Source organism: Odontesthes bonariensis, chromosome 15, assembly GCF_027942865.1.
Source record: "Odontesthes bonariensis isolate fOdoBon6 chromosome 15, fOdoBon6.hap1, whole genome shotgun sequence".
Lineage (NCBI taxonomy): Eukaryota > Metazoa > Chordata > Actinopteri > Atheriniformes > Atherinopsidae > Odontesthes > Odontesthes bonariensis.
Window position 1 is genome coordinate 20,871,527 of NC_134520.1, and position 26,990 is coordinate 20,898,516.

The 26,990-nt window shown below is 40.2% G+C and overlaps 1 protein-coding gene across 34 annotated transcripts in view; it reads right to left on the minus strand.

The window, feature by feature from the left end:
- adgrl2a (adhesion G protein-coupled receptor L2a) overlaps positions 1-26,141 on the minus strand; it is a 99,386-nt gene extending 73,245 nt beyond the window's left edge. For 9 of the 34 annotated variants that reach the window (XM_075485487.1, XM_075485478.1, XM_075485491.1 and 6 more), the window contains exons 1-2: positions 25,340-26,137; positions 5,510-5,694 (exon numbers count right to left, since the gene is read on the minus strand). In XM_075485487.1, the coding sequence (XP_075341602.1) occupies positions 5,510-5,585 (76 nt within the window). In that variant the 5' untranslated portion in view covers positions 5,586-5,694; positions 25,340-26,137. Of the gene's footprint in view, positions 1-5,509; positions 5,695-25,339 lie in introns of all 34 variants that reach the window. The other 25 variants (XM_075485468.1, XM_075485473.1, XM_075485466.1 and 22 more) reach the window with 11 other exon arrangements.
- Positions 26,142-26,990: the final 849 nt, after the last annotated feature.

The window sequence follows — 26,990 nt, forward strand, 5'->3', positions numbered from 1 at the left end:
GGCAGGGAGGAGACCCGGGGGCTGTGGTTACACCTTGCCACTGCTTGCTCACCCAGTCATTGTCTCCTTATCTCCTTATTGGCCAAGCCTGGCTGGCGATGAAAGAGACGTGACAGCACGGTGGGCCTACGTACACAGACCTCACGCCTGCCTGGCTCCACAGGGAGGCCAGATCTCACAGTCTGCCACAAACAACCAGGAGGACATCAAGCAGGACGTAGATAGACAAAACTAACTCAAGTTGTTTAAGATACACAATATGAAACAAACATGGGGCCATTCTGCATGAACAGTATTGGTGCTGCTTCCAAAATAATGTTAATGAAAAGGCATGAAAGGTTCAGCTTGATGGGCAAATAAACTTTGCATCAAATAAATACAGACAAAGATATTTGGTACAATCAACCAATTAGCGAGGGGCTAGATCTTTCAAAGTGCCTTGAAAGCCAAATTAAAAGCTTAAACTGAAGCGTGGTGACACAGTGGAGTGCTATTGTTCTCACATGGACAAGACTTTGAATTACATAAGCATCTTAAAATAAAACAGGTCTTCTGGTTCCAATGGTTCCACAGATGCTTTCTTGACAAAAAGTATTTTTGATTTTCTTTTTTAAACAACCGACGTACGAGCAGATGTTTAGCGAGAGGTGCCCAGTGGATTGAAATTAAAAGCTGATTATCTGTCACAGATACAACATCTTTACCCCAGAAGCCCTAGCTTATGTTATTGGGATTTATCATTTACCTGATTAGATTCACTTTGGATCCAATATAATAATAATCACATAATCACTTTATTTCCATGCGATTCATTAGCCTGCCATCTTATAGCTATGTGAGACACATTCATGGGTCAGGGGAAAAGAATTTTAAGTGAAGAAAAAAAAAGAGCGGCTTGCCATCTGCATGGAGTTATATCATAATGCTTTTATGGTTTCACGAAAGTCTAACTGGAACATCATTGGGAGATGCTGGATCCTGTTCTTGCAGGTTCTGACTCACATTAAGCCTTGGGCTTTTAATACCAGTAATTACAATTCAGAAGACTCGATTGTCTATTTCACTTCACTAACTTTGAGATGAAGGTTTTAAGTCTTCTCATTCCCTTTCACATGATACAATAAGAGGACTTTTAAAGGTGTCCTTCCCTGTTGCCTTTAACATTCTCAAGTACTTCAAACATTCCAAGCTTTGAGGAGAAACAATGGTGAGGTTTCAGGGTGTGTGGAAAGACAGAAATTCTCTCCGTGTCCAGCTTGTTCATACAAGTTTTTGACCCTGAAACACGACTTTTATGTCATAGTGGAACGAAAACATACAATCTAAAGAAAAAAAATTATATCCATCATCAGAGGACAACTCCAACCGGCCTGTTGAATGTTCCCTCTCTGTTTTGCTTGTAAGATACTATAGAACATGATCTTTCACAGACTTTACAGAATGTAAAATAGTGCCACTTGATAACGGGGAAAAAAAGCCTTCAATTTGAAAAGTATGCTTTATCAAGACTTTATTCCTCAACCGGTTCGTATTTGTCAAATCATTTCAAAATACTGTAGTTGTTCACCAAAAAAGGAAGTTAATCTGTACCAGAGCAAAATAACGGAAAAAAAAACATACAATACAATGTATTCTTGGCACTCTATTAAGCATGTTGTGAACGTGACCCCCCCCAATACATCTTGACACAGAATCCATGCTCTCTCATTCTGCCTCACCCTAATTCCTACAATCTTTGGGGAAGCTTTAGAAGAGAGCGTGTGGCTGAGCTAGCTGTGAATTGTTATTCTGTCGCTGATACATGCAAATCCTTGCAACCCCAACAGACCTGACTAAATTATTTCTGTAGACATGTGAGTCAATTTAATCATGTCTTGCAAGGGTAAATCATCACTGTTTTTTTGTTTTTTCTTGAAATCTTAAATTACACCTTCACCTTCATTTCTGTTGGGTTGCTATGGTGACATCCACAGGGGACATCAGTAGGACAAAAGGAAATAAACCCGCTGATGATCTGTGTAAATGCCGGAGGGTAAGCATGTGTTGCTGCAAAACAATACCCAAGATGTAGATAGAGATTGACGGAGAGTTCTGGATGAATCACACCAACCTTAAAGTGGTCGATACAACCCGGATCACTGCTTTAACATACAACACAAACTTGGCAAATCATTAAAAAGACGGTGCTATTTTTTTCACTAGCATGAATAACAATGATTAACTATTTCTGATGCTGGCTGAGTTCATTGAAAATAAACACAATAGGCTAAGTAACAATTTCATCTCCTTTGCAGTAACGAATATATAACAAAGCGATTGTACTTCAAACCTTTGCCTTGCCACACCTGTCATTTTGTATGAATAAGCAGAAATTCTCTTGGCTCAGAATGTACCTTTGGGGATGACTAAGCACGACACTACACTTATTTTGGTTTATAGTTTAAGCACTATTACCTAATGTCACTGTAATCTTTGTATTTTCTTGTATTTTCCTATTTTGTCTGAACATTTCATTAAAAAATGTACTTGACACCTAAATTATTGAAGAAAAAAAAATCAACTTGGGTGTAACTCAAGTGCCATTAATCTTTGTGTGTAGATCACCCTTGCTTTGTACTACAAAGTACATAAAAGAATGTAAATACATTTACTGCAGGGAATACAAGGCAAAACGTAGCCCGACTACCATCAATGCATGCAAACACAAATATGAATATGACACTCAACTATAAATCCAAAACCTACAGTCTGGGTATCTGTAGCAGAACTCCCGTTAGCCCCCTGTGTGGGATATAAATCTAGCTGAAAAGGGCACTCCAACAATTCACTACTTCACATCTATACTAAGGGGACTTTAAGAGGCAAACTTAAAAATGCCCATCCGTATCATTTCATCAAAGACCAAGATAGTTTTGTTAAGTCTTTCCTCCCTTTTGGAATGTGTCTTCAAAACCACAAAGGACATGTTGAATATGTTTTTTTTTTCTTGTATTGGGTGAACTTCACTATACGTGTCTCTAAGAAACCTGTAGGTAAACTGCAGAATCTTAAAAATGATATATAAAAAGAAAAAAATTACATTAAAATCCCAGATAATAGTTGGTTACATATAATCAGTGATTACAATATCTGAGGTCCTTCTTGGCTTTTGTTGGGTAATAGTTAGATAGCAGTAAGGTGTGTTTTTCAAAACAATCACACCATATAAAAAACGTCTGTGTTATACGAAATAATTATAACAATTCCTGCAGAGCGACCACATGTGTAAATACTACTGCTTGTGAGCAGGTGTTAAAAAAAAGAAAAGAAAAAAGCAAATCTCATCATCTTACTGCAACAATTATCATTATCACTAATAACAATGATAATACTAATAATAACAACATGGACAGAGTATAGCATGGTTAATTCCATATCTTTACTTTTAAAAAGCATTAGTCCATAGGGCCTTAGGGTACCTTTGAAATTGACAACACTATCATCTATAAATATAGTATACCTATAATAACAGAAAAACCTCATTCGGAAACTAATGCCACTCACTGCTGGGGTTGCTGATGCAAACAAACCCTTTTTTCAGGGTTAAGATGTGAGCAAAAAAAAAAGCTTGGGAAGAGTAGTGTGTGAGCCAAGCAAATCCCCAAATAAAATAGACGCTCACGAGGACATGAGTCGAACAACTGCAGTCAAATATGGATGATCTATTGAGGTGGAGGTCAAATAGGGATACAATATATCAAAGCTGCAGTATCACTCTATATACAGCTCTATATACAGTATGTATACATAATCCTTCAGATAGAAAAAAAAACAGGGAAAAAGAACTAAATTGGAACTATTTACAACATTCCACTAACCCATTTAATTCAATTATAAAAAAACATTAAAAAGATATTAGGGAGTAGAGGCAGTTTAATGAAGCATGTATACTTGGGGATATTGTTTGTAATGAACTGTTTCTGGGGTGATCTATGGATCTATGGGAGAGCAAAGAAGGTGATGGGGGTTGGGGGTACTAGTCAACAAGAGAAGAAGGTGAATGACAAATGTCATTATAATAAATGGGCTTATTCATTTTCTTGTGTTTACCCCATCTTTACCCCCTGATTATAAGGTGGCATTTCCTCCTGTACTACACTGTGTTCTCCCTTTATTTGCCAGGGGAGGGTTTAGACTGTCAATGCGCCACCCCTTATCCATATGGACCCTCATTACATGGAACTTCAGACCTATCACTTCCCCTTAGGTATATGTACCTCGAACAGTGATTAAGGGTACGTTCACAGTGTAGTGTTCACTTGCATTGCACCTTACAAACATAGCCAGTGGAATTATGTGGAGTGCCTGGTGAGCACCAGAGCCACTGCAACATCAAAAAAAAATTTTTTAAATTAGATATATTCTGAAACTCTGAGACCAAGTTTCCCACTCTTAAAAGAGATTCTTTACCTAAACACAAGTCTCAAAATGGCAAACTTTGATCTTTTCTGAGGTTTAGTGTTGGGACATGTTTTATCAAAGTGCTGGCTTATATATTATATTATAATAATGGAAAACACATGATTACATACGGCCACTTCAAAGCAATTTTTGTGACTGCACTTTTAAAAATATGCCAAGTCTGTAGAGATCATACAGTCCTCAAATTTCACCTTTTAAGATCACAATGATATGGGCATTATATAGCATCCATCTTGGGAACTTGCTGCAGTGTAAATAAAGCATGCTGCTAAATCATGACTTGGCAACCCAGAGTTCTACATTACTGAACTAATAAAGCAGGTAAAGTGAGCAGTTGGCCAGAGGTACTACAGTTGGCACCTTTGAACCAAACTTTAATGGTCTCTCTTATATTACACTAAAAAATATGCCAGCTTTGGTTTATTCTAAATCCAGCCGTTAAACATCCAAGGTAATGCACCTGTAGTTTTGTGGTTAAACACTAATATGTGCTGGATATAGTTTAGAGGATGTGGCTTTCACAAGTAACTCTTGTGGTTATAATGAAGCTGAGAATGATTTAATCAAAACTAAATGAAGCATGATAAAAAGACATTAAAGTTTTATGTTTTTTGAGGTGTGAAATCTGTGTGTGCCTGCCACGGCACAGAACATTTAAAGCAAGGAATGCACAAACAGATCCAACTCTGATGCCACTGGGAGCAACTGGCGCTTTCAAGCAGAAAATCTCAGACAAATCACAATTTACTAACTAATGAAACCACTCAACATTATACCCCATTCGTCAATGCCCATTGTCCTCAAAAGTGCATTACTGACACAAACAGTGTCTGCACACAGAGGAGTTGATTTAGCTTGGGTCACAATTTCACTGCTTGTGCTATGTTTTCTAAATAGGAAAGAGGAGGAAAAAAAAATCTGGAGTTTCCAGTGAGCCTGAAATAACCCTTGTTCAAAAAATGTCAAAAACGTAAATAAAAAATACTGGCATATCATTCAGCATGTTTTTAAGGAAATGAGCAAAGACAACACTTTCATTTGTACTTACCCTCTGTGGATTGTACTTGAGCGAGAGTGATGAGAAACCAGCAGAAGGTGTGTAGTTTCCACAGGGAGCATGCCATGGTGCCTGGTATTGATGGTTTGTGGCAGCTATGTGTTGAGACTAACAGATTCTGATTAGAAAAGTCCAAGCCAACTGGTCTCAGAGACGCTCATTGTTGATCCTTTCACCTGTGAAGCAAACCAAAAGAAACATTTACTTCAGCTATGAAATTTATTCCACATGTGGTTTCTGCCCCAGTGCTATTTGATGGAGGAAGTCACCCAGTAACACTCGCATCACAAGGCAGTTGATGTTGCATATACATTCCACTGCAGAGCTATGACAAACTTTAAGCTGTGAAATGCTCAAAAACCCATGCACACCACAAAAAGAAAGCCCAGAGGGTCAATAATCCTGAGGAGGGAAATCCCTTAATGGCAGCAGAATGCTAACCATTTCATTGGCAGGGAGGGGGAGTAGAGTAGTAGCAGGGTGGGACCACTGCTGTATTCCAACAGATGTGGCCTGCCCCGTTTATCTAATCTTGAGCTTAACTGTTGTCCATCAATAGAAAAACTCAATTAAACGTTTTCTTGATGTCGACTTTTGTAAAATTGACCTGGTATTTTCACTATCACACTATTTCAAGAAACATTCAGCATCACATACTTGTGCATGTATAAAACATGGTTTCTAACATACATAAAGAACATTCCAAATCAAATGAACAACATTAAGAGTTTCACTTCTAGAAAAAGATAGGTTCAAAAGTTTCTGTCCCTCAGTTTGACTGATACTCTGTGCCTTTTTCCACCCCTGTGCCCAAGCCAAATAAACAAACACCAGCAAACAAATGGTCACTTCTCCGTGTTGTGACTGACCACAAACCACCTTATCTCTCCAACCCTTTCTCTTACATCTGTCCAAACCAGAGTTCCTCTTTCTCCACCTCATCCATACCTATCTCTGAAGTACCAGACTGAAAGTTTGTTTTGCTCTCTTTCTCTACAAAAGCAAATGGCCTCCTCCCCGTCATAGATACACAGTGTTGGGGCTGTGTTGGGTGAAACCTAATGCCTACCTCTGCGCCCAGGCATGCGTTTCACACCACTAACGGCTCCCTTTTGTCTGTGTGTTTACACTGCTGGGTTAAGCTCAGTCCTCTCTCTCCCATGAACCATTAGCACATTCACCATGGGATATGGCATCACTCTGGCAACAAGGCACATAGGACCCCATTAGAAACTGTTTTCTTTCTTATTTTTTAGCACATTCAAAAACAACATTCTGTTTTTTTTTTTTTTTAATCTGTCCGGAGCTGGAGATTGTTCGTTAAGATTCAAGGGACTGAGTGTTATCCATCTTACTAGCAGTTTGCAAGAAAACAAGTGAGAAAACAGTTAGGAATTCTGTTTGTCTTGTACAGTCAGAACTGCACAAATCAGCTCCTGCCACCTCCTCCACGCTTGAGCACAACCACTGCCTGAAGGGTCTTTGATCTATTTTGTCTGAGTTCTCAGACAGTGTAATAATTCATCACAGAGAAAACATGCGGAGTGCCCACATTAACCGACAAAGTTATAATTAAAGCTGCCATAATCAGCTCATCTGGTATGACATTGCTCCTCACCTGAGACCTCTAATTTTAGAGCCATTTAAAAGAGGTTAACAGGAGCAGAACACACACAGCCACAACGTATTTAGTTTCAATGGAATAATGTGCAGTTATGAGGCTTGACAAATGAAAGTTGATCACAGAGACCAAACATATTGGAATCCCACAAAACCCTACCCCTTGTTTTTTATCAGTGCATGCGGCACCAATTATGTTTATCGTGGCAAGCGACTTCCGCCTACACTCAAGGTCCATACAGTATAATGAGACCTTAAGCTGATTGTCCCCACGATAAAGCTTTATACTAAGCATATAGGCTTAAGAATCTTCAGCTGTGCGCACAAAGTCTTAGTGCTTGCTGTTTTCTTAACCTGGGAAGAGAGGCATTCCTTTGATCACACACACATTTACATGTACTGAGATGTGAATAATGATAATTCCATTCAATCATTAGACAGTCATGCACAAAGGAATGTACTCTCAAAATTCAATTTAACTATGGTGTTTACTTGGTTCATAGGTTCCCTACTAATATACACATAATTTACTTGGGTGTTTAATGGCTAAATTCATGTCAAGAAGGAGGTAGTCTATATGCAAATTGAAATGAGAAATATAATAGGAAAATGGAGAGACATCTTTGCTGTTAATTGTTTTTAAAATTATCATTTTACAATACATATTCACGCAGGCTCTAACCCTTGAGGTGTTCGTTGTAACATTGATTTAATTCAATGGATTTAATGTTACAAGTGACATAGGAACGCTGGAAGGTTTTTTTTTTGCCAGCATCTCACTCGTTTTTTGTCAAATGGTGTCCTGCCTTACGCCTGGTTCACCCTATGACCTCTGTTGTGTGTGCACAGATTCAAAACACTGATACTATTGGATGTACATGGCAATTGCAATTTCAAAGACCCACGCAACGCACATACTCTGTCTGCAACCTTGACGCAAATAAGAAAAACTTGTTATGGTCTCATAATTTGGATAATTGGTGTGTAGCCTCAGTTTGGTTGCAGCTGAATTATTGAAATGCTTGTAAACACTGCTGAGATGAACTCAGGCGCACCCAAAATTGTTTAAACACAAGTAGAGAACACTCAATTATTATCTCAAGGTTATATGAGCACATTGCTTACTCCGAGAAATGGTTGGTAAAAAGGCTTTTGTATGACCGTGTCTTTGGTTTGTCGGCTAAAGGTTCGTGTTTATGTGTAAACAAACCATTGGAGTCTTAGTCTGAGATAGAGGCAGCGAGGCAGTCTGATTATTCGTCCTTCCGTGTCATCACTGCACAGTGTAAAATAAAAGGCAGCATGATCAACAGGCATCATGTGTCAGAATGTGAAGACAAAAGACAAGATGCCGTAGACAGTTTTCCCTTCAAGGCAGTAGAGACCCCCTGCCATGAAAAACATGCAGGATGTAGATTCCTAGTACATGGGGATGGGTGTTCTGTAAATCGATGATAACAGTCCTATACTTTCATATATTTTGTATCATGCTGTGAGTGTTTAACATGCTGAGACACCAAAGGCGTAGACTGGAGGGAGACTGTCTGACTGCCGTTCTCCTCATTAAACGAGCTGAGGTCTCCCCTCTCAGCTGGGGGTTTCTTTTTGTCTCCCCGCTTCATAACAGAAACTGCCGGCTATGCCACCTTGGCTGTTTTTGCTGCACAGCCATTGACTTGGGTGTGATCACAGAAGACTTTTTAGTCTTTAACAATGCATTGCTGGGGGAGTTTTGTGTGTCGTGAATACACTGAGAAGGAAGAACATCATCACTAACACTGCTGCTTCTAATTCATTGAACACACGACCAGCCAACCTTCTGTGGTTCTTAAGCACAGATTGCAAAAATGTCAGCAGGCATCACATTGTTTGGGCTAAGTTTTAAGTCAGTGCAGACAGATGTTTAAGTACCCTGAGAAATGGAGAAGCTGCAGGGGCGTGGGCCCACAGGATTTAAACATATGTGCACTCTATATACTGGCAATGCGACAGAATGCTTTATAATCAACAAATGAGTGTCAAAATTGTAAAATGAGGGAGTGGTTGGTCTTCTTAAGGAAAAGGAAATAAAGAAAATAAAAGGCTTAGTAACTGGGAGGAAGGGGGTTATTAGAAGGGAGGGGAGGAGGGTTGATTCAGGACAGTTTGAAATTTAAATGCAGTGGGGGTCTGAAAACAAGAGGCAGATGTGAAAAGAATGTTGGGCTTCTTAACAAAGCTCCTGGTTGTTCCTCTCTAGCTGTAAGAGGGCCACAGGAGAATAGAAGAAGAGTTGGGCCATTCTATAAAACAAGGTCTAAGAGAATAGAAGAGAACCCAGAATAAAGAACTTGAGTGGGGGAAGGGGACTCGAGTTACAATAAAAGACTGACAGCTTGCAAGTCTTGCTTGACCCTTGAATTAGCCCCTGAGCTTTCAACAATCCTCTAGAAAGAGTTGGGATGTTAATTGTGACAGAACATCACAGGGATGCAAAGGAAGGGAAATGTGGGGCCAGAGATTCACTGAAATGTAAATCAGACCCAACATACCACCACATGTTCAAATGGGGAAACACATTTGGTTTCTACTGGGTTTCCCTAACAGCATCCTCTCACATGAATTTATATACACTATGCGACTCTTGTTATCTCTGTAGAATGTTTTGAGGAAAGAAAAATGAAATACCAGTGGACAGAGAACTCAGTCAAAAAATACTCACTGCTCCACTGTTGGGAAATATATCCCCAAAAGCAACTGGGTTCCTGCTTTGACTTTTGAAGCTGTACAATTTGTAAAAGCAAATCACAAAATCCACAATATAGTGTGAAGAGATCGGTCTAGTGATCCCTGGAGCTGGAGCCCCACTGAGTCAGATGTGGGGCAGAGAGGACTCAGAGACTCACCCCTCTGCTGAGGGAATGATTGAGAGCAGCACAGGGCCAGAGGAGCTGAGTGACACCCAACCAAACTCTGTGTGACTGCTGTTGCCCCAAACAGAGGCCCTGACCCTGACAGGAGCTAAGCCAGTGAAATACCAGGTCAAACATGCATGCTGCGCAACAGGGGGGAGGCGTGGGGGCTGAGGTGGTTGACGGGGGACAATGGGTAAAATATGGTTGAGTGAGCAGAGAAGTTTTAAGACAAAAGAAAGCACGAGGATGTTTTTTTTTGTTTGTTTTTTAACATCTCTGCAACCTGTCATTTCAAACTGTAAATCTATTATAGCCAGATATGTCTGAGTAGAACAGCTGCTCTGCTGGGACTTCTCAAAGTCCCTATTAGTTACACTGGCATCACAGTCACTTTATGATTTTCAGGTATTAACAAACCCATTTCATCCTTTCAGACCACATAAAAACAATTGTTCTTGATATCATGAATCATGTTAGGATTAAATGAATCATTAGCTGCCTCTGATTCGAGCCACGCTTCCACAGAGAACGCAGTAGCAAGCAACAGTCCGAGCGTGTGACAAAAGCATGGTGCTAGTCATGCTCACTGCTCTTAGCGTTTCCGCTATTCATCATTTTTATGAGCCACTCAATTAATCGATTAGAGTACTCCCCACTGGTCAGGAGGACATATGGCTACTAAACAAAGTAATCAATCGATACATTCACTGACAAAAATGGATGCATTGTCAAAAACACAGTTCATGAAATGCACAAAAAGGGCAATTTTGGAGGTCAGAAACTTGTGTTTAACAATAAAGATTCCCTCATTTATGACAACATACAAATATAGCAAAGTTTTACATGCTCACATTCTTTTTTCAACTGTCTTTAAAGACACTCAATGCTATCACCTTTTTCTTGAATAAATATTAAATCCATAGCTTCATAATCACTTCAGCAGTGAAGCTGAAATCCTATTAGTGCTTAAAGATACCTACACCTGTCTGTCCACACGGATTATAACCAGATAATTTGCCACGGTAACAAAGTTTTAATATAGGTTCCATACATTTTTTGTTCTAATTTTGATGTTTTTACTGCAGTGTGAAGTGGATTATCTCAAATGAAATTTCAAAATGTCATTTCCACTTGCTGATAGCACGAAACTACTCCTTTCAGGTCTGTTGAGATAAGAATGATTCAGCCAGGACTGTTAAACGGTGTCTTTGCCAAATGTTCCTCCGCTTAGGAATTAATAGGCTGACATTAATACAGCAAGATAAATGGACAGGTCAGGAATGGGAGCCCTGCCATTATATGGGCATCTCATGGTGATAGTGCCTGCCAATCAAGTCCAATAAGTCCTTGACACACCATGATTCACCTTGAAACACCCAGAGCGAGTGCAATACGTAGTGTATACTCCTCTGTCCAGAAACCCAATCCAATTTGTATGTGCACACAAATCCTTTGCATGGTTGATGCCCAGAGAACACAACATAAAATACATATTTGTCGTGTGATTCAGATTGCCCTGGCAAAAATGAGTCAAGACAAATTGTTTTATAGTTGTTTTATAGTTTTATATAGTATAAAACAATAGAAAGTGTTCTGGAAATGGAAAAAAATATATTAATTTGTAGAAATTGCTCAGAGAAAATGGAAGGAAATGTATCCAGACAATATGTGCAATAAAATGCGCTTATATTTTGAAAACAGAACAACAATATAGGCTACCAAATCTTTTATGAAGATGTCCACAAAGTTTATGCATTCCACTACACACCAACTCACTATACCGGCACATACATATTATTCAATACAACACCTACACTACACACACACACACCTACGGGTACGCCACTAAATATTTTCATTTTCTTTTTAAAAAATTTTTTTTTTTCTATGTCATGTCCCCCCCCCCCCCCCCCCCTCTCTCTCTCTCTCTCTCTATCTCTTACTTTTTCTCTCTCTCTCTGCCCCATTTTCTTGTATGCATATGTGTTTGTCTATGCGTCAACTGTCTAGTGTCATTTGTGTATCTTTGTGACAAAAAAAAAAAGTTTATATGGTGGTATGTTGAAATATAATGGAAAATAACTGTAGTCTTGTATGGGCATACACTGTGAACTGGAGGAAGAGAAAGAAGAAAGGAAAAAAATAAAAAATTATATATATATTTTGATGATGATGATGATGAAATTGTATATGTTGTACAACTCTACCAATAAACAAAGTAACAAAAAAAAAAAAAAAAAGACAAATTGTTGATTAAACAAAATTAGATCTTTCCCAAACTCTTATTCAGCTCTAGTTTGCTGATTAGTTTCTACAAAAATAAATAAATAATTTAACCATGCAGTGTGGCTGAGACAAGACACACACAGTTGTGTGTCGCAGAGCCATTCACGATGGTGCGCTTGAAACTGAATGATGGAGAAAAAATAAATAAACAAAAGATGAGAGATGTGCACTTTGGGGTCACAATTCACTGAATAATGTACTGATTTTCTGCTGCTTGCGTAACTTGTGTGTATCTGCTCGTCTAAAACAACATGTTTGCTTTGCAGAAAAGGAACCGAGACCTTTAGAAAGCCAAGAGCCTGGTTTTAGTCTCTGAAAGAAGTGTGATGTATTTAACCCGATATGCACCAGTAAGCAGCTTTTGTGACCCTCTTCCTTCCTCCCTCAAAATGAGCAGTTGAATGGTTAAAAATCCCACTCCATCTCTTCTATTAAGGACCTCGGCATCAATAATGCACTGTGATCATGAGGCGTTATTAAACGGGATGATTAATTTTTCAGGAGTGGGCAGCAACACAAAACATAACGAAGGTAATGGAGAAGATGACTTTTGAGAGACACATTTAAAATGGGAGCGGATGAAACGGGAAAATAAACCATTTATCTGCTGTAGGATTTTGCTCATCTTAGCAATGAGAAACAAAGGAAAACTGTCCAATTATCTACCACAAAAAAACTGAGGAACAGTTTGAGCTCAACTTTGAATCAAAGATGTGCCATAGAGTCAATCCTCGGCTCACGCTGAAAGCACAATTGCAATATTGTGTCACAGCCCATTTTGCCAAACTCCTCGTCTCAATTGTCTCAAAGCTCCAAAAACCTTGTCACGCTACAAGTCCTTCATTGTTGCTGGAATATTTAGCAATATTTTAGCGATTGGCTCTACCCATAACAATTTATCTTCATTTGCAGAAGAGAGCATCAGGAAAGAAATTCTTTCAACTTTTATTCTTCAAAAAAATCCCCCACACTGCACATACTTGGAGAGCGGCAATTGTCTTTCTGTCGGAGTTGATATTTGGATCTTTGAGGGGTGCACATTTTTTCAGACTGAAGACGTCAAACACGATGTGGCCCAAATTGTCTAATTGAGGCTTTTACCCTTTCTGTGGCTCAGTGGATGGACAAACGCAGAAAAAATAAAGGACGCTGCATAATCTCTATTGTCACCAAGGTAGAAAGCAATGCAAAGACAGCAGAAAATAATTCTCTACAAATTAATTCAGCGGTGGAGTGGAGTGCACTGTGGCCTACATGCACATTTCTATCCCGGTGCTGCCGTATCTATTTTCAATCTTAAAAGATGGCATGAATGCCTTTGTCAGACAGGGGAAGCGGCGTATGTCAAGCTAAAACAAGGTATAGCCCCGTGTCTTGTCAGGAAGCTCAGACAAAAGAAGGTGGGTGTTGTCTTTCCTGAATGCAATCACTTGTCAGCCCTAAATCTTCACTCAGTACTACCCTGGCAGGTAATGGAGCTTGTTAAATCTGATGAAGGTATATTTGGCCTTTTCTTTTAACAAAAGACAAAAAATGTCTAAAATGCAATTTTCTGTTGCTAAGAAATGAATGCTTCACGAGCCCTGCTGCACAATTACATAAAATGTATCTCAACAAAAATCAAAAGAGGTTAAAACTGGGTGGGAAGAAAGGGAAACAGCTAATGTATACACAGCACCAAGGCAAGAGTGAGTAATTTAAGTTGCTTTGAATTTTCAAGCTGCTTCATTAGATTTCCTTTAGCAGTCCTGGTGTCACTACTCCTTGCCCTCTCCCCACCTTCGGCTGTGAAAGCGAGAGGACAGTTTTGGGGCTGAGCCTTCTCCACAGTGCTCATTTGCATTACATCGGGACTGTGAGGGGGATTGTGATGCAAAAAAACTCAGATTGGCTCATTGCATCCCCCAGTTTTAATAACTAAGGTGCAATAGGTTCACTCCTGCCTACTCATTGTTCAAAGGATCCGCCCCCATTGGGACTTAAAAAAAGAAGAAAGAAAGAAAGAAAGAAAGAAAGAAAGAAAGAAAGAAAGAAAGAAAGAAAGAAAGAAAGAAAGAAAGAAAGAAAGAAAGAAAGAAAGAAAGAAAAAAAAGGCCTAAGTTTGGATGAGAGATGCCAGGGGCACAATGTAAGCCGTAGCTCACTTTCAGGAGATGAGTGGTGCTGCTGTATTTTGCCATTGCCCAAATCTAAACATATGGCACGCCAAAGGAGACAGATGATAAAACAGTTCATGTTTGTTACGGACAAAGATGTCTCTTTTCAAGAATCTTCCACCACTCCCAACTGACCACGATTCAGACTTGACATGATTAAAAAAAATTATGTAAATGGATCTCTGGCTTATGTTATCATCCCCTGCCACCCACAGTAGGAGAGCAGATACATAATCACTGCTTCCACACCTTGTGTATGTTGAATATGTGTTTGCTCTTTTGTGATAACGGAATGGAGGGAGGGAAACAAACAGGTTTCTTTCTTTTGTTGTTCTCTCTTTTTTTTTTGTTGCTCTGAATAACTGAACCAAAGTCAGGGAATCTGAAGACACAAAGAGAGAGAGCAGGCAGGTAGAGGAGACTGTCAAGCAGACGTGATAAAACATTCACTGGGAAATTATCTTCCTGTCATAAGACCCTCCTGTTTTCAACAACAAAGGGATTCATACGCCCAAACCAATTCTGAGAGGCTGACCAATTTTGTGCTCTGCCAGCCGATAGCAGATTGCAGCGCAGGTCGCACCTTTGAACCGCCGCACTGGAAGTAGCACGATGCAGAGATTTTAATCTGCATAGGTAATCCACTGAAGTGTAATTGCTACAGTTTAAGTTTCACACAATAATAACAGGAGTGTTAGACTTGCTATGAATATGAAGTAAGTGTGATAAGAGAGTACCATAGAGACAGAGAAGGTAGTGCTTTGACAAGGATAGCTGAAAAGGATATTTTTTCCTCAGAATAACAACAAAAGAGGTTGATTCTTGACACCAGTCACCATTTACAAAATAATTAACTGAGCTGCGTAGATGAAAGATAAGGATAAATTTCACCGATATACATAATTGATCATATTGAAAAAATTGACAGCTTCAGTCACATGATAAACAAAAACACACTTTGTGTATAATCCTACAAGGTGAGAGAAACATGTTCAAATGCGGTGAATTTGCCCATCTGAACACAGCTTCAATACGCTATTTTTTTTTTTTTTTTTTAAATGGCAGTATAAAACTTTAGTGTAACACACCACTTTCTTTTACAAATTTGCAATGCCGTCCTCTGCAAAAGGGAAAAATTTGGGAGAAGAAAAATCTGTCAGTGAAAACCTGAAAAAGCAGCAGCTTGTTAAGTGTGACATGACTGAGCAGGTGCAATCTAACACTCCTCACTGTGGAAGGCATTTGTGTGTTTTTCAGGACTGTGAAAACAAATGGAGTTAGTGAGGACATAATGATTAAAAGGGTGAAAAAGAGAAAAGCCATTTCATAGCAGTCTTGGATTGCACTTCATCATCTAGTGAAATGCTATTGAGCCAAAAAATAGTAAAAGAAAGTGTGGAAAACAACCGCCAGTTAAAAGCAGAGATAAACTTTAACTTCAAAGGGAAGCTGCTTGTCTATAGCTAATAAATATTCAGTCATGTTCTGTGAATATTTTCCCTCTCATCGTTCTACGTTTTATACAGCAAAATGTCTACAGCGACCATTAGCACTTTTGTTTGGGACCATTACTGCGTGATCCAAATGTAGAAATTGTGTAATGAAAGCATAATTAGATATTTTTGTCTTGGCCCAAATTGTTTAACTTCTGTTTCAGTTTAAATTCCAATTAGAGAAAGTCTTGTCCCAGAGACTTCAGAGAAAATGTCCTCTCTGTCCCCGAGTCATGTCGGCACACCCCTGCCTTTGCTACACTGCTTCCATTATGCACAGGAGTCCACGAGCCTTTCAGGTGAGAGAATAAAAGATCCCTTTTTTTTTTTTAACCCTTCCTGTAAAGAGTAAAATGAGTAAGCGTTCTACCGTCTGCAACATTCACCATCCTCTGCTTCTTGGTAGACTTAGCTGTGGTGTCTGGTAACTACATTTCAGCACCATTATATATATTGTGGTAGTATGGTAATGTTTGGTAGATCGTTTAAAGCCATGCTAAATATCAAAACAAAACATACATACTCAGATATGTGTTCTAAGGTACCACAGCGAAAACTTTTCCATCCTGTCGGCATGTCTTTGAGTTGCAGCTCCTCTCACCTACCCTCGGGCCGAGTTGATGGTAATAGCTGCCGGAGCCGCATCCTGTCAGCTCACTCCAGACTCACTAGTAATCAGCTCAGGCTGATGAGAGACAGAAACTCCACTGGCTCCCCTTTTTGCAACGCTAAAAATGCACCCGTTTCTGCCTCCCCTCCCCATTTCACTGTCCTCTTTACACAGCTTTTCTTTTTCACATTTCCATCAACCACTAAAGAATAGCAATCATCACATTGGTTCAGCGGCTGATGCTGAAGCTAAAAATGAAATGTGTTGCCGGGCACAGATGCAGTAGGTAAGAGTTTCTGCGGCCTTCTCGAAGCTTTCACTCTGGTCATCGTTTAACCTTGGTTTAATACTATTACTGCGTGATTCATAAAGACATGCACATGTTCGCCACAGTGCACCCAGTGCTGTTTGGTTTGAGAGCACAAAATTTTACATTAGAGAATCAATGTTAGCTTTTTTGGGACTTTGCCAGCATTTTCCGGCCGTGGGCGACCAACTACATCGATTTATCTCCAAAAAAGGAAGACTACTCAAAGAGTTTTTATGACACAGCAGACTGTTAAACTTTCCATAAATACGAAACCTGAATTTTCAGAGACAAAAAAAAAAAACATACATATCGATATATATATCGATATATGTATGTATATATATATATATATATGCGTGTGTGTGTGTGTGTGTGTATTTAGAAAACAGTCTTCCTTCTCAAGGTACATAAATAATTCAAAAACAAAGTGGATTAGCTGAAAAAACAGAATGTAACAAAGCTAAAAACAACAGAGAAAGGAAAAGCTGACATTCTGGAGATACTGGAACTTTGCAGCATGTATGCCAAATATCAAAATGTCCTGCTTACTCGTACTTTTCTTGAACAACGATGCGAAGTAAGTGTTTTGAAATCAGCCCTAAATATCAAAGCCATGCCGTCATTGTGTCAAATCAATCTAGCAGCTAGTTGTGCCTCTACATTTCCCTCAAAGCAATAACACGTCAGATGTGAAGTAGAAGCAGCAGTTCTCACACTCATCTCAATGACTAAAACCAGTTTGCTTGGGACTCTCTAGCTCATTTAGACAAACAGGTCGGCCTAATTGATAAAGCAGTCAGAGTATGTGTGATTTATAGCAGAATTCACACCAGCAGAGCTGCCTCACACCTCATTTAGGAGGAGGCATGATGAATTATTAGGGCAGCCTGTATATGTATTTTTCCTGTGCTCCTGCCAAAAAGATCAAATCAGTAGAGAAACGCACTGAGGTGTCAGTATTAAGCTTTCCAAATGTCATTTTAAATACATTAATAATTTGACATTTCCATCCACACACACTTGCATACACATATTGAAGAGCAACTTAACTGCAGTATTTAAGATGTTCATTACTTCTTCCCCACGGCAGTGGAGGTGGAGTTGGATCCAATAGGCAGCAGTGAATGCCAGGCCTGGCACAGCTGTACAAGCAAAGCTGTAAAAAGAAGTCACTGGCCACTGTCGCTCATTCTGTGTTAATCCTGCACTATCTGCATGTATGTCAGCCCCACTCCTCATATCCCTACATTGCTTTTCACACTCCTAAGTTTAATTTGGCAGGAAAGTGGACATGTTGCATCACTTCTTCTGGCTGAAAATCCTTTCAACATGTTTCCCCTCCAATAATCTTTTGGCTGTTTTTTTTTGCCCCCCCGCCCCTTTGATATCACGATGTCTGTGTTAAAACTCAGAGGTCAATAGTAAGATTCTTCTAAACATTTCTTGCTCCTTGAGTTCTCTTTTAGGGAATTAGTCTTTGCTAAAATAGGGTGTGTACTGCTATATTTGCTTTTAACTGCAAATGTAAGCGTGTATGACATGTAAAAGCCTTTAATGCTCTCTACTTGGTTGATCAGATCATCTTCTGAATGGCCTCAATACACAAGTGGCAGTGTGTGGGTAAGAGTCATATGCATTAATCTATATTTGTATATATCTGGAGAGAAATTAAGTCATGTCGCACCCGCTGCTGTCACTATAGGTGGTCAAACGTACTAAAAAATAAACACTATCGGTCAGGTTTTACTGAAGCAGCACTCTTAAACAATAAACCCCACTATGTTTTACAGACAGAATCTAATATCCAAGCTCTAACAGAACCAAATCCTGGCCCTTAGGGCAGATTTTCATTGTAACATCTCTTTTTGGAAATGACATTTTGTCCTCTGTTTTCATATGCTTTCCCAAAAAGCTTCTCTCCAGTTGACCCAAGCAGAGGCCGTTGCCTCTGGCTTGTCACGGCAAAAGAGGAGTGATGCAGCTCTACGGGCACCAAGAGAGGGAGGCTCTGTACTGAGACAGCAGCAGGTGCAGCTGTGACAGTTGCCGTGTTGTTGCTAGCGCCACACTGTAGTCAAGATGAGGTTCACAGATGTAGCCACTCAGTGCAGAGGTTTATTGGCTGCCTGAAACAATGCATCTCTGTCAAGAACAACTCTTCCTAAGGCCATTTCAGTCTAAGAGTGCGCCGTATGAAACAAGGCGTAGAAAAAGCTCATTCTGACATACAAGGTCAATTCTGCTGCACAGCAACACAATCAAAGCCTGCCTTGCTCGGCCAAAACACACAAATTCCAACCTGAAGAAATCGTCATATTGTAATAAGGGACTAGGGACATATTAAAAAAAAAAAAATACATGCAAAAAGCCATTGTATCCAAATGCTTGATTACATAATTATATATAATTATATAATTAGCACACATTTTGTTCTAATTATTAGAATAAGTGTTGTTACCGTGTGAGTGTGTTAAAGCCCATTTAAGATTAATTTTTACCAGGTTTCTCTTCAAGCATGCTCCTTAGGTCAACAAAGGACCCCGTGCACTTTACCCCGTGTGATTCTTCCAAGACATAGAAAACTTTCAATTTATGGTACTTGAAAACGTTATTGCATAAATGTTCCTGGGCTTTACTTTTTTTTCTTCTTTTTTTTTGAGTGAAGGAAGCAAATCCAATTCTTTCCCTCAATGGTGGCTCTCAAGGTAGTCCACAAAGTATAGTCCAACGCTGTGTTTTGTCTCAGTGGTTGAGATCTGAGATAATATGACTATTGTTTTCCAGGAAAGCACCCAGTCTCTGCTTGTTCAATTACTGGAAGGAGCTTCAATGAGGGCGGTTAAATCATTTGCAGAGACATTATCTTCGCAGGGAGAGAAAGACTGAGAAGAAGAGGGCAGAGGAGGGGGAGAAAGAGGCAAGAGCAGACACAGGGGCCAAACTTTACTTTGGAGAGGAAATAGAAACATTTTTGTGGACCACACATGGAGGGTACTGAGAGGATGAGAGCAGCAGGATTCATAATTCACTCCAGGAAATTAATAGACTAATGGGAGTTTGCTCTGTTTCAATGCCAAAAACCACATTATAGGAAAAATTTGTTTTCATTACAGGTGATGATGGATATCTATGTAGATTATTAAAATGTCCGCACAATTTATGAGTGAGCCAACACATAACTTCATGCTTTCTCACATATGTCGCCCACAAACAGAACCGACTCACAAGCACTCATCTGTCAGCGTGAGCAATCATTAAGAGATAATTTGATTGTTTTTTCAACCTCGGCTGTGTTTGATGTCTCTGGCATGGTGGCAATTGAGCAGACAATTATTTTGTTGATTAGCTTAGTTTTTAGCAACTTACGATGCCTGTGATATTCCTCTGAAACTCCCAGACCAGACGCGCAACTCCATCTGACTTGGCAGCTACATTACGAGAACAAAGCTTCCACACTCCCCAACTTAATACTGTACAATAAAATATCATTTGTCAAAGCCTCAGCCCTCCAAAGCAAATTAACTATCTATACTGTAGTTTTCTTAATTATTTCTCAGTTTATCAATACCGACACACAAAAAGACGAACATGCAAACCACACATAGTTTTGAGTGCTTTCTGCACCCAATTTTTATCCCTTGAAACACGGTACCGTTGTTTGTCATCAAGAGTATCACACTACACTTAAGTCATTAAAAAAAATGGTATTTAGCTCACTTAATCGAACATGCAGCCAACTAAAAACACATGAGAAATAAAGAAGTAAAATGATATCCAAATTCTGGGCACTGCCTACCAGGTTAAGACTTCTAGAGGAATGTCACGCTGAATATGCTGGGAAACGCCCACATCCCAACATGAAATTTTCTTTTTTCTTCTTTTTTTTTTTTTTTTTTCAAAGGCTTAAAAAGCAAAACTTTTCTCACTTGCACCGAGACACAATCGTCACAAAAGACAGCAGTGTATATGGGAATAATATATTGCTCTGGCATGTTTACCCGCACCATCCAAAAATAACAGCCCTGTCTTGTTGGAAAAGGGGCTTTTAAGTGTGGATGTGCCTCGCTCTCCTATAATCCAGCAGAGACATTACTCCTTCCCCTGGCAGACGTCCGCAGATCCCCCCTGTCTCCCAGCCAGGCCTTGCTCTTCGCTGCTATGGCAGAGCCGCAATAACTGCTGTTTGCTCAGAGCCTTGCCTCCCAGGTTCTCCTCTGTCACACAGAAATTGAATATTTTCCCAAATAGTGTTGCAGCTGTGCGCAGATAAGGACGAGTCCTGTTCACATGGCACAAAGAACGAGACAATGTCGGTGTGTGTGTGTGCGTGGGTGTGTGTGTGTGTGTGTATGAGTGTATGTTTTCTATTTTTTTTTACCTCATTTAAATAGTTATATGAATAAATGCCACAAATGAAATGAGAATATGAAAAAAATGACAGCATTTACTAAATCGAATTAAACATTTCTTGTAACAATTTCAGATTTGCTTTCTTCTAATTTCAAAATGGTCAAAGTGCTGAAATGTAGCAGCGTGCATTTTTCTCTCGAAATAAAAATAAAGAACCCACTATGCTATTAAGTTCTTATCTTATTTCCCCAACTGCTACCACTCTATATCTTGGGAAAAACCTAAGCACACACTGTTCATACCACACAACACAACCCAAGTAGTGTTTTCAATATTATGTAAAATACATTTGCAGCGATGATGATCCTGGTCAAAAAACAGTACACCCAACAGTTTGCTAAAAAGGGAACAGGAGGTTTTATGACCCAGTTTTGCACTATGTAATTCTGTTCTTCTTTTAAGTGCCTTTCAGGGAAGCACAAAATGAGTGAAGCATTGAAAAAGGCATGCCAGATAAGCTCAGAGAGACTGCCACTTAACCAGTGCTCAGAAACCTCACATGCGAGTCATCGGCTAATAGCCGTGTTGTTTCTTGTCACCAGAGTTTGAATCGAGCCTTACTTTCCACCGCTCTGTCCTTGCAGAGTAATGTTCTGCTAGGAAATTATTTAGGCAGGCAGAAAGTTTCACCTGCCATTTCGGGGGCACCGATCTCCCGCTGCACCAGAGGCCTTTGGCAAGTGGAAACAAATGTTTCACAAAATGGCAGGGAGGGGAACACACTGACGCATAGCGTTTTACTGATTGCCAATCGTAAAATAAAATCAGTCATGAAAGGGGAGGTATTCTGGCCCACCAAAGGCCTGCACATTACATCAAATTTGCCATAGCTTTCTTTTACAGCCTTGTTTATTCCCTTTAATGGTAAGCAGTTATCCGCACAGTATGGCTCCATGTAGGAGGTTTAGCAACAGAAAAGATTGCATCTGAAACCCACAATTTACACGCCAAATAAGCAATGGGATGTAAATCTAAATGCTTTACCTCCCCGCAATCCTCTTCTGCTGACACATCCACATCATACATCACTTCGAAGATTTTGCTAAGGAGCAACTTACGCCTCATTTGGACAAATTGCAACTGGAATTGGTTTCTTGCACACTATCTGCCAAACAAAGATGTGATGCTCATGAAGGGCAAAAAGATGAAGGTTAAATTCGGTGGTGTTCACTGTGGATAAATGCACAGCAGAGCCAGAGTGTAACACTGCCACAGAAAAATCCATTCAGCCACAACGCAACCTTTAAAGAAGTCCTCCTCACTCGTCAGTCGCTGCTCACACAAAGACAACAGGCTCCATGCTTGTGAGAAACTACACTACCCAAAAACAAAGTGAGTAAATTTTCCTACTGGTCAGTGTGTGTGTGCTTATTTTGAATTAAAATCAATAACAAATTACCTTAATAAACCCAGAGTAGAGCTGCCTGGCTTGTTGTTATAATTAATCAGGACAGGCTGTGAATGCTGCAATATGTACATCAGTTTCATGCACAAGTCAAATATCCACAGATTGTTCGAAAACCTCAGCTGCTGTCTTGAGTGGAAAACATCCCAGAGAATGAATAAAACACTCCATAATGTCACAAAATGTTGATGCATCCCCCCTCCCCCCACACACACCTTTTCACAATCACTGGCTTCATAGTCTCGAGCTCTGTGACAGTGTGCAATATAAAGTTGAGAAGAAAGCAGGACAGATATAAAGCACTGTTTGCCTCAAACCTATATAGAGCTGTGCTGAGCTGTATTGATCTGTGAGTAGAGCTGGACGCACAAGCTCAGTGAAGCTATCTGATGCTCTGGCAGATCAAGAGCAACTGCAGTTCTTTGAAACCGGACGCACTTTCCACTGAAACAAGGCTATAGACTGAAAAAGGTAGTCTAATGCCAGCCTCAGTGGTAAAATGCTTATAATGGCATGCCCGAATTGAAGATATCAAGCAGCAAGACATCCGAGAAGACCAATCCCTTCTTTCCATGCTAGTAGATTGCATTATTTCCTTTGGGTGATGATGGAGCGGTTTCTCAGTTGCTTACAAATGAAATGAAAATAAAGTTAGTCTATTTTGATTAAAATTTCAAAAAGGTAATCCTTTGGAATACAAAATTCAGAAGTTTCAATTTCGTGTTATTTTTCTTGCAAAGAACTTATTTTTTTCACGTCCCCCTCGTGACAATATTTATTCCTTGTGAGTGCAAAGCTTCGCATTTCGAGAAAGCTTTAATATTTTCTCAAACAGGCGAATATAAGTGATGGTCCTACTTGAAATGAGGGGGAGAAACAAGTTTTTCAGTTTCACAAACACACTCATTCTGAAGCCTCTCGGCTCAGCCAAAACCAGTGATAAAAAATTCGACTCCTTCCATTGTGTAAGGATTCTGACCACTTTGATATGCAAATATGTCCCCTCCTAACAGCTGGAATTTGCACTTGCATTAATTCAGTTTTTTTTTTTTTTTTTTTTTTAGTACAAACATGTGAAAATTGAGTCCCCCCCAATAAAAAAGCTAGAATGAGCAGTGAAGCTTCTGGAGCCTGATAAAAGAAACCATTCCTGATACACTCCTCAAGACCCAACACAAACAGTCCGTGTGTGTGACTGAACAACAACACTGTTAAGAATGATGAGGGAGATTAAAACACTTCATTTTTCAAACACATGCTTTTTCCTTGTTTTTTTCTTGTCTAAGGGATACAGTCTTTAAAAGGGTTAAACAGTCGTGCCGAACTAATCAGGATCATTTATGTTTTGATTTAAAAACAACACGATAAAAGTCTTAGAGGGACTTTATATTCCACTAATTAACATCTAATAAATGTTTTTGTACAGAGCTATTAAACACAGGCACATGGCACATTCGTGGTCACTGATCCTGTCAGGATTTAGTAGCTCTGGCTTTCTCTCCTAAGTTCGGATCTTCAACCAGAATAGAAAAGGGTAAAAAGGGACTTGGGGCTTGTGACGACTGGGCTAAATTCATTCCAATTCACAGATCGATCAGTAAAGATTGCTGCTCTGCTCCAGGCTGCCGTGCATCACCGGCTGGCCGAGCAAGGAGAGGACACACCGCATGTGCGCGTCTGCTGCCTGCTCCTAACACATGGTTGACAAGACAAGTACGGAATCGGTAGGCCTAAATTATACATATGCAGTAAAAGGATCTAATTTTACTGGCACTCTGCGCCAGCTGGGTTTGAAATATCAACATCTGTCCTCTTTTATTTATGTTTTTATTTGCATTTGTCCCTTTACTGATTTCCACGTCACTTCCCACGCTTGTGTACTGCAACGCGGGCTATGTGGCCAAAACTAATTACTACATTTGTAAGCGAGGCTCGAATTGTTTTTTTTTTTTTCTTTTCTTTCCTCTCTTTTTCTCATGCACAAATAGTCTAACCCCAATTATAATGGATTAGCCCGTGAATGCTCTCAAGAATCACGCAGTCATCGCGTCGCAGGTCACAGCTCCCCAGCACTGCTAAATCCCTATTCAAACCAGCAAGACCATCAGTGGATTTAAACCCCTCTTTGACCGATACCACCACCAGACTCATGCTCAGACTTGGGAGGCATAAATTCCAATTAAATGGTGCTTTACATGTTCTGCTTCACCTAAATGCGCTGCGCCCCCACTTTGAAATACTTTCCATTCAGCCAAACTCGGCAGCCGAACAAATCAATCCACATCTGGTTACGTTTTGATTAACCTCTTTTCAATTAACCACGGTACCCGACGGACGATTTAAATCACAAACAGGGATGCTCTCTTTTAAAGGCTCATTCATTGTTCACCTGTAATTACTCCACGTTTGCTCTCGCACGATTTCGACGTGTTTGCTGTTTCTAAAAAAGTTTCCAAAACGCACTGCAAAATCTTATGAACTCCTAAGTGTAAAAAAAAAAAAAAAGATCCCCTAATTCATCAGTGATTTACTAAGACATGAAAAGTTAACACTCCACACCAACATGTCAATAAACTACAGTTCAAGCACTGATTTATAAAGTGGTGTTGAGACTAATGTGCAGAAGGAAACTCTTACCTTTCTTGAAAAGCAGTTGCGCCCCCCCCCCAAAAAAAGGGCAAAATGAAGTCAGTTAAGGAGGAAATGAGAATTGCAAAAATGGGAGATTGTGGAAAGACAGTCTGATCGGACCTCCTCTGCAGCGAACGGAGTGAGTCTGTAGGTCTGAGGCATGCTCCCCTTATCTGGGACAGAAGCTGGCTATCAGGCGGCTGGTCCCCCTCTCAGCCCATACGCTCCCCTGCACCGGACGCACACTTCCATGGCATGCAAGGTGCTGCTCTGCGCTCAGTCCTTATTCATCAACACCTCACCGAGAAGCAGCGCATCAATTAGCCTACCGGCGCTCCGGTGCGCATTCACTCCCGAACCAGCGACAACAAACAAGAAGAGAAGAGAAGAGAAGCTCGGGGACCAAAGGGGGAAAAAGCTAAAAGACTGAGTGACTGAGAGGGACAAGAGAGAGTTGGGTTTTTGTTCTGAGTCTTGTGAAGGACAGATGACGAAAACGCTACTTATAGCCGCCGATGCTGCTCTCTTGGCTCCTCTGAACCAGACTGTGGAGACTGGGCAAGTTTCAGCGGCTCGCCTCTGGAAGAGATCCCGCTCAGAGTGTTGAGACACTTGGTGGAAACAGCGCGGAGCGGGCTTCCAGCAAACAGCGCCAGTGCAGTGCAGTGCAGGCTGCCGTCTGCGGGAGCTGTCTGAGCGGAGGGCTCCACTAAAACATGACATGGATTTCAAACCCACGATGACTCGGAGTCCAGACCTGTGCAGGAGTCTAATCACATCAACTTATTATCATGGCCGAAAGGACTCAGCTAAGCTTTCTTTCCCCCCTCTGCCCCACAAAGACAAGATTCAACTACATCACACAGATAAGAAGGTTATCAGTATATCCACCTTAATTTTTGGCCCTTTCTCTACCTTGAGATGCAACACTGGCTTCCTTTTGGGTATGAGAGGCCCAGGCTAGGCTCTGTCACAGTAGGCAGCGCAGCCTATTCAACCAATGACAGAGGACTCTTTCTGCTGTAATACTACCAAGCTTCAAAAGGAACATGGAAGCATGGAAGTACTGACCAGGCAGCCTGCCCAACCCCCCACCCCACTCCACCCCCCCCCCCCCCCACACACACACACACACACACAGATACGCTTTAAAACTGGCCCCACAGGGTAGCACACTGGACTGAGCAGCAGTCATCAGGCAACTTAAGTGTGGAGCCAAGCAGCTTTCCAAACCCACAATGTTTTCAAAGAAGCAAATATGTTTTTTTGTTGTTGTCTTTCCCACAAAATATAATTATTCACAGGATTAATATATAAACTGACCAGAGAAGGGAATGTGGACAAGTTGCTGTGACTTTGGCTCGTTCTCCCCTTACTGTATGCAGTATATTATGTTAGTTGATCACATTTCATCTCAAACAGGATTTCTAAGGGGCGTTTATCTTGAATAGAATCTAATCTTCAGTGTATGATCTGATTCTTCAGTAAAAAAAAAAAATATATATATATATATATATATATATAATTTTTTTTCAGAATGAGCCATTGTTTTTAATTTCATATCAGGGTCTCTGTTTTATATCTGGAGGTAAGCAAAATGTGCAGGTCACAAATGTTTCATGTTTACCTCTGCGTTTGGTGAATACTTGGAGCGTGT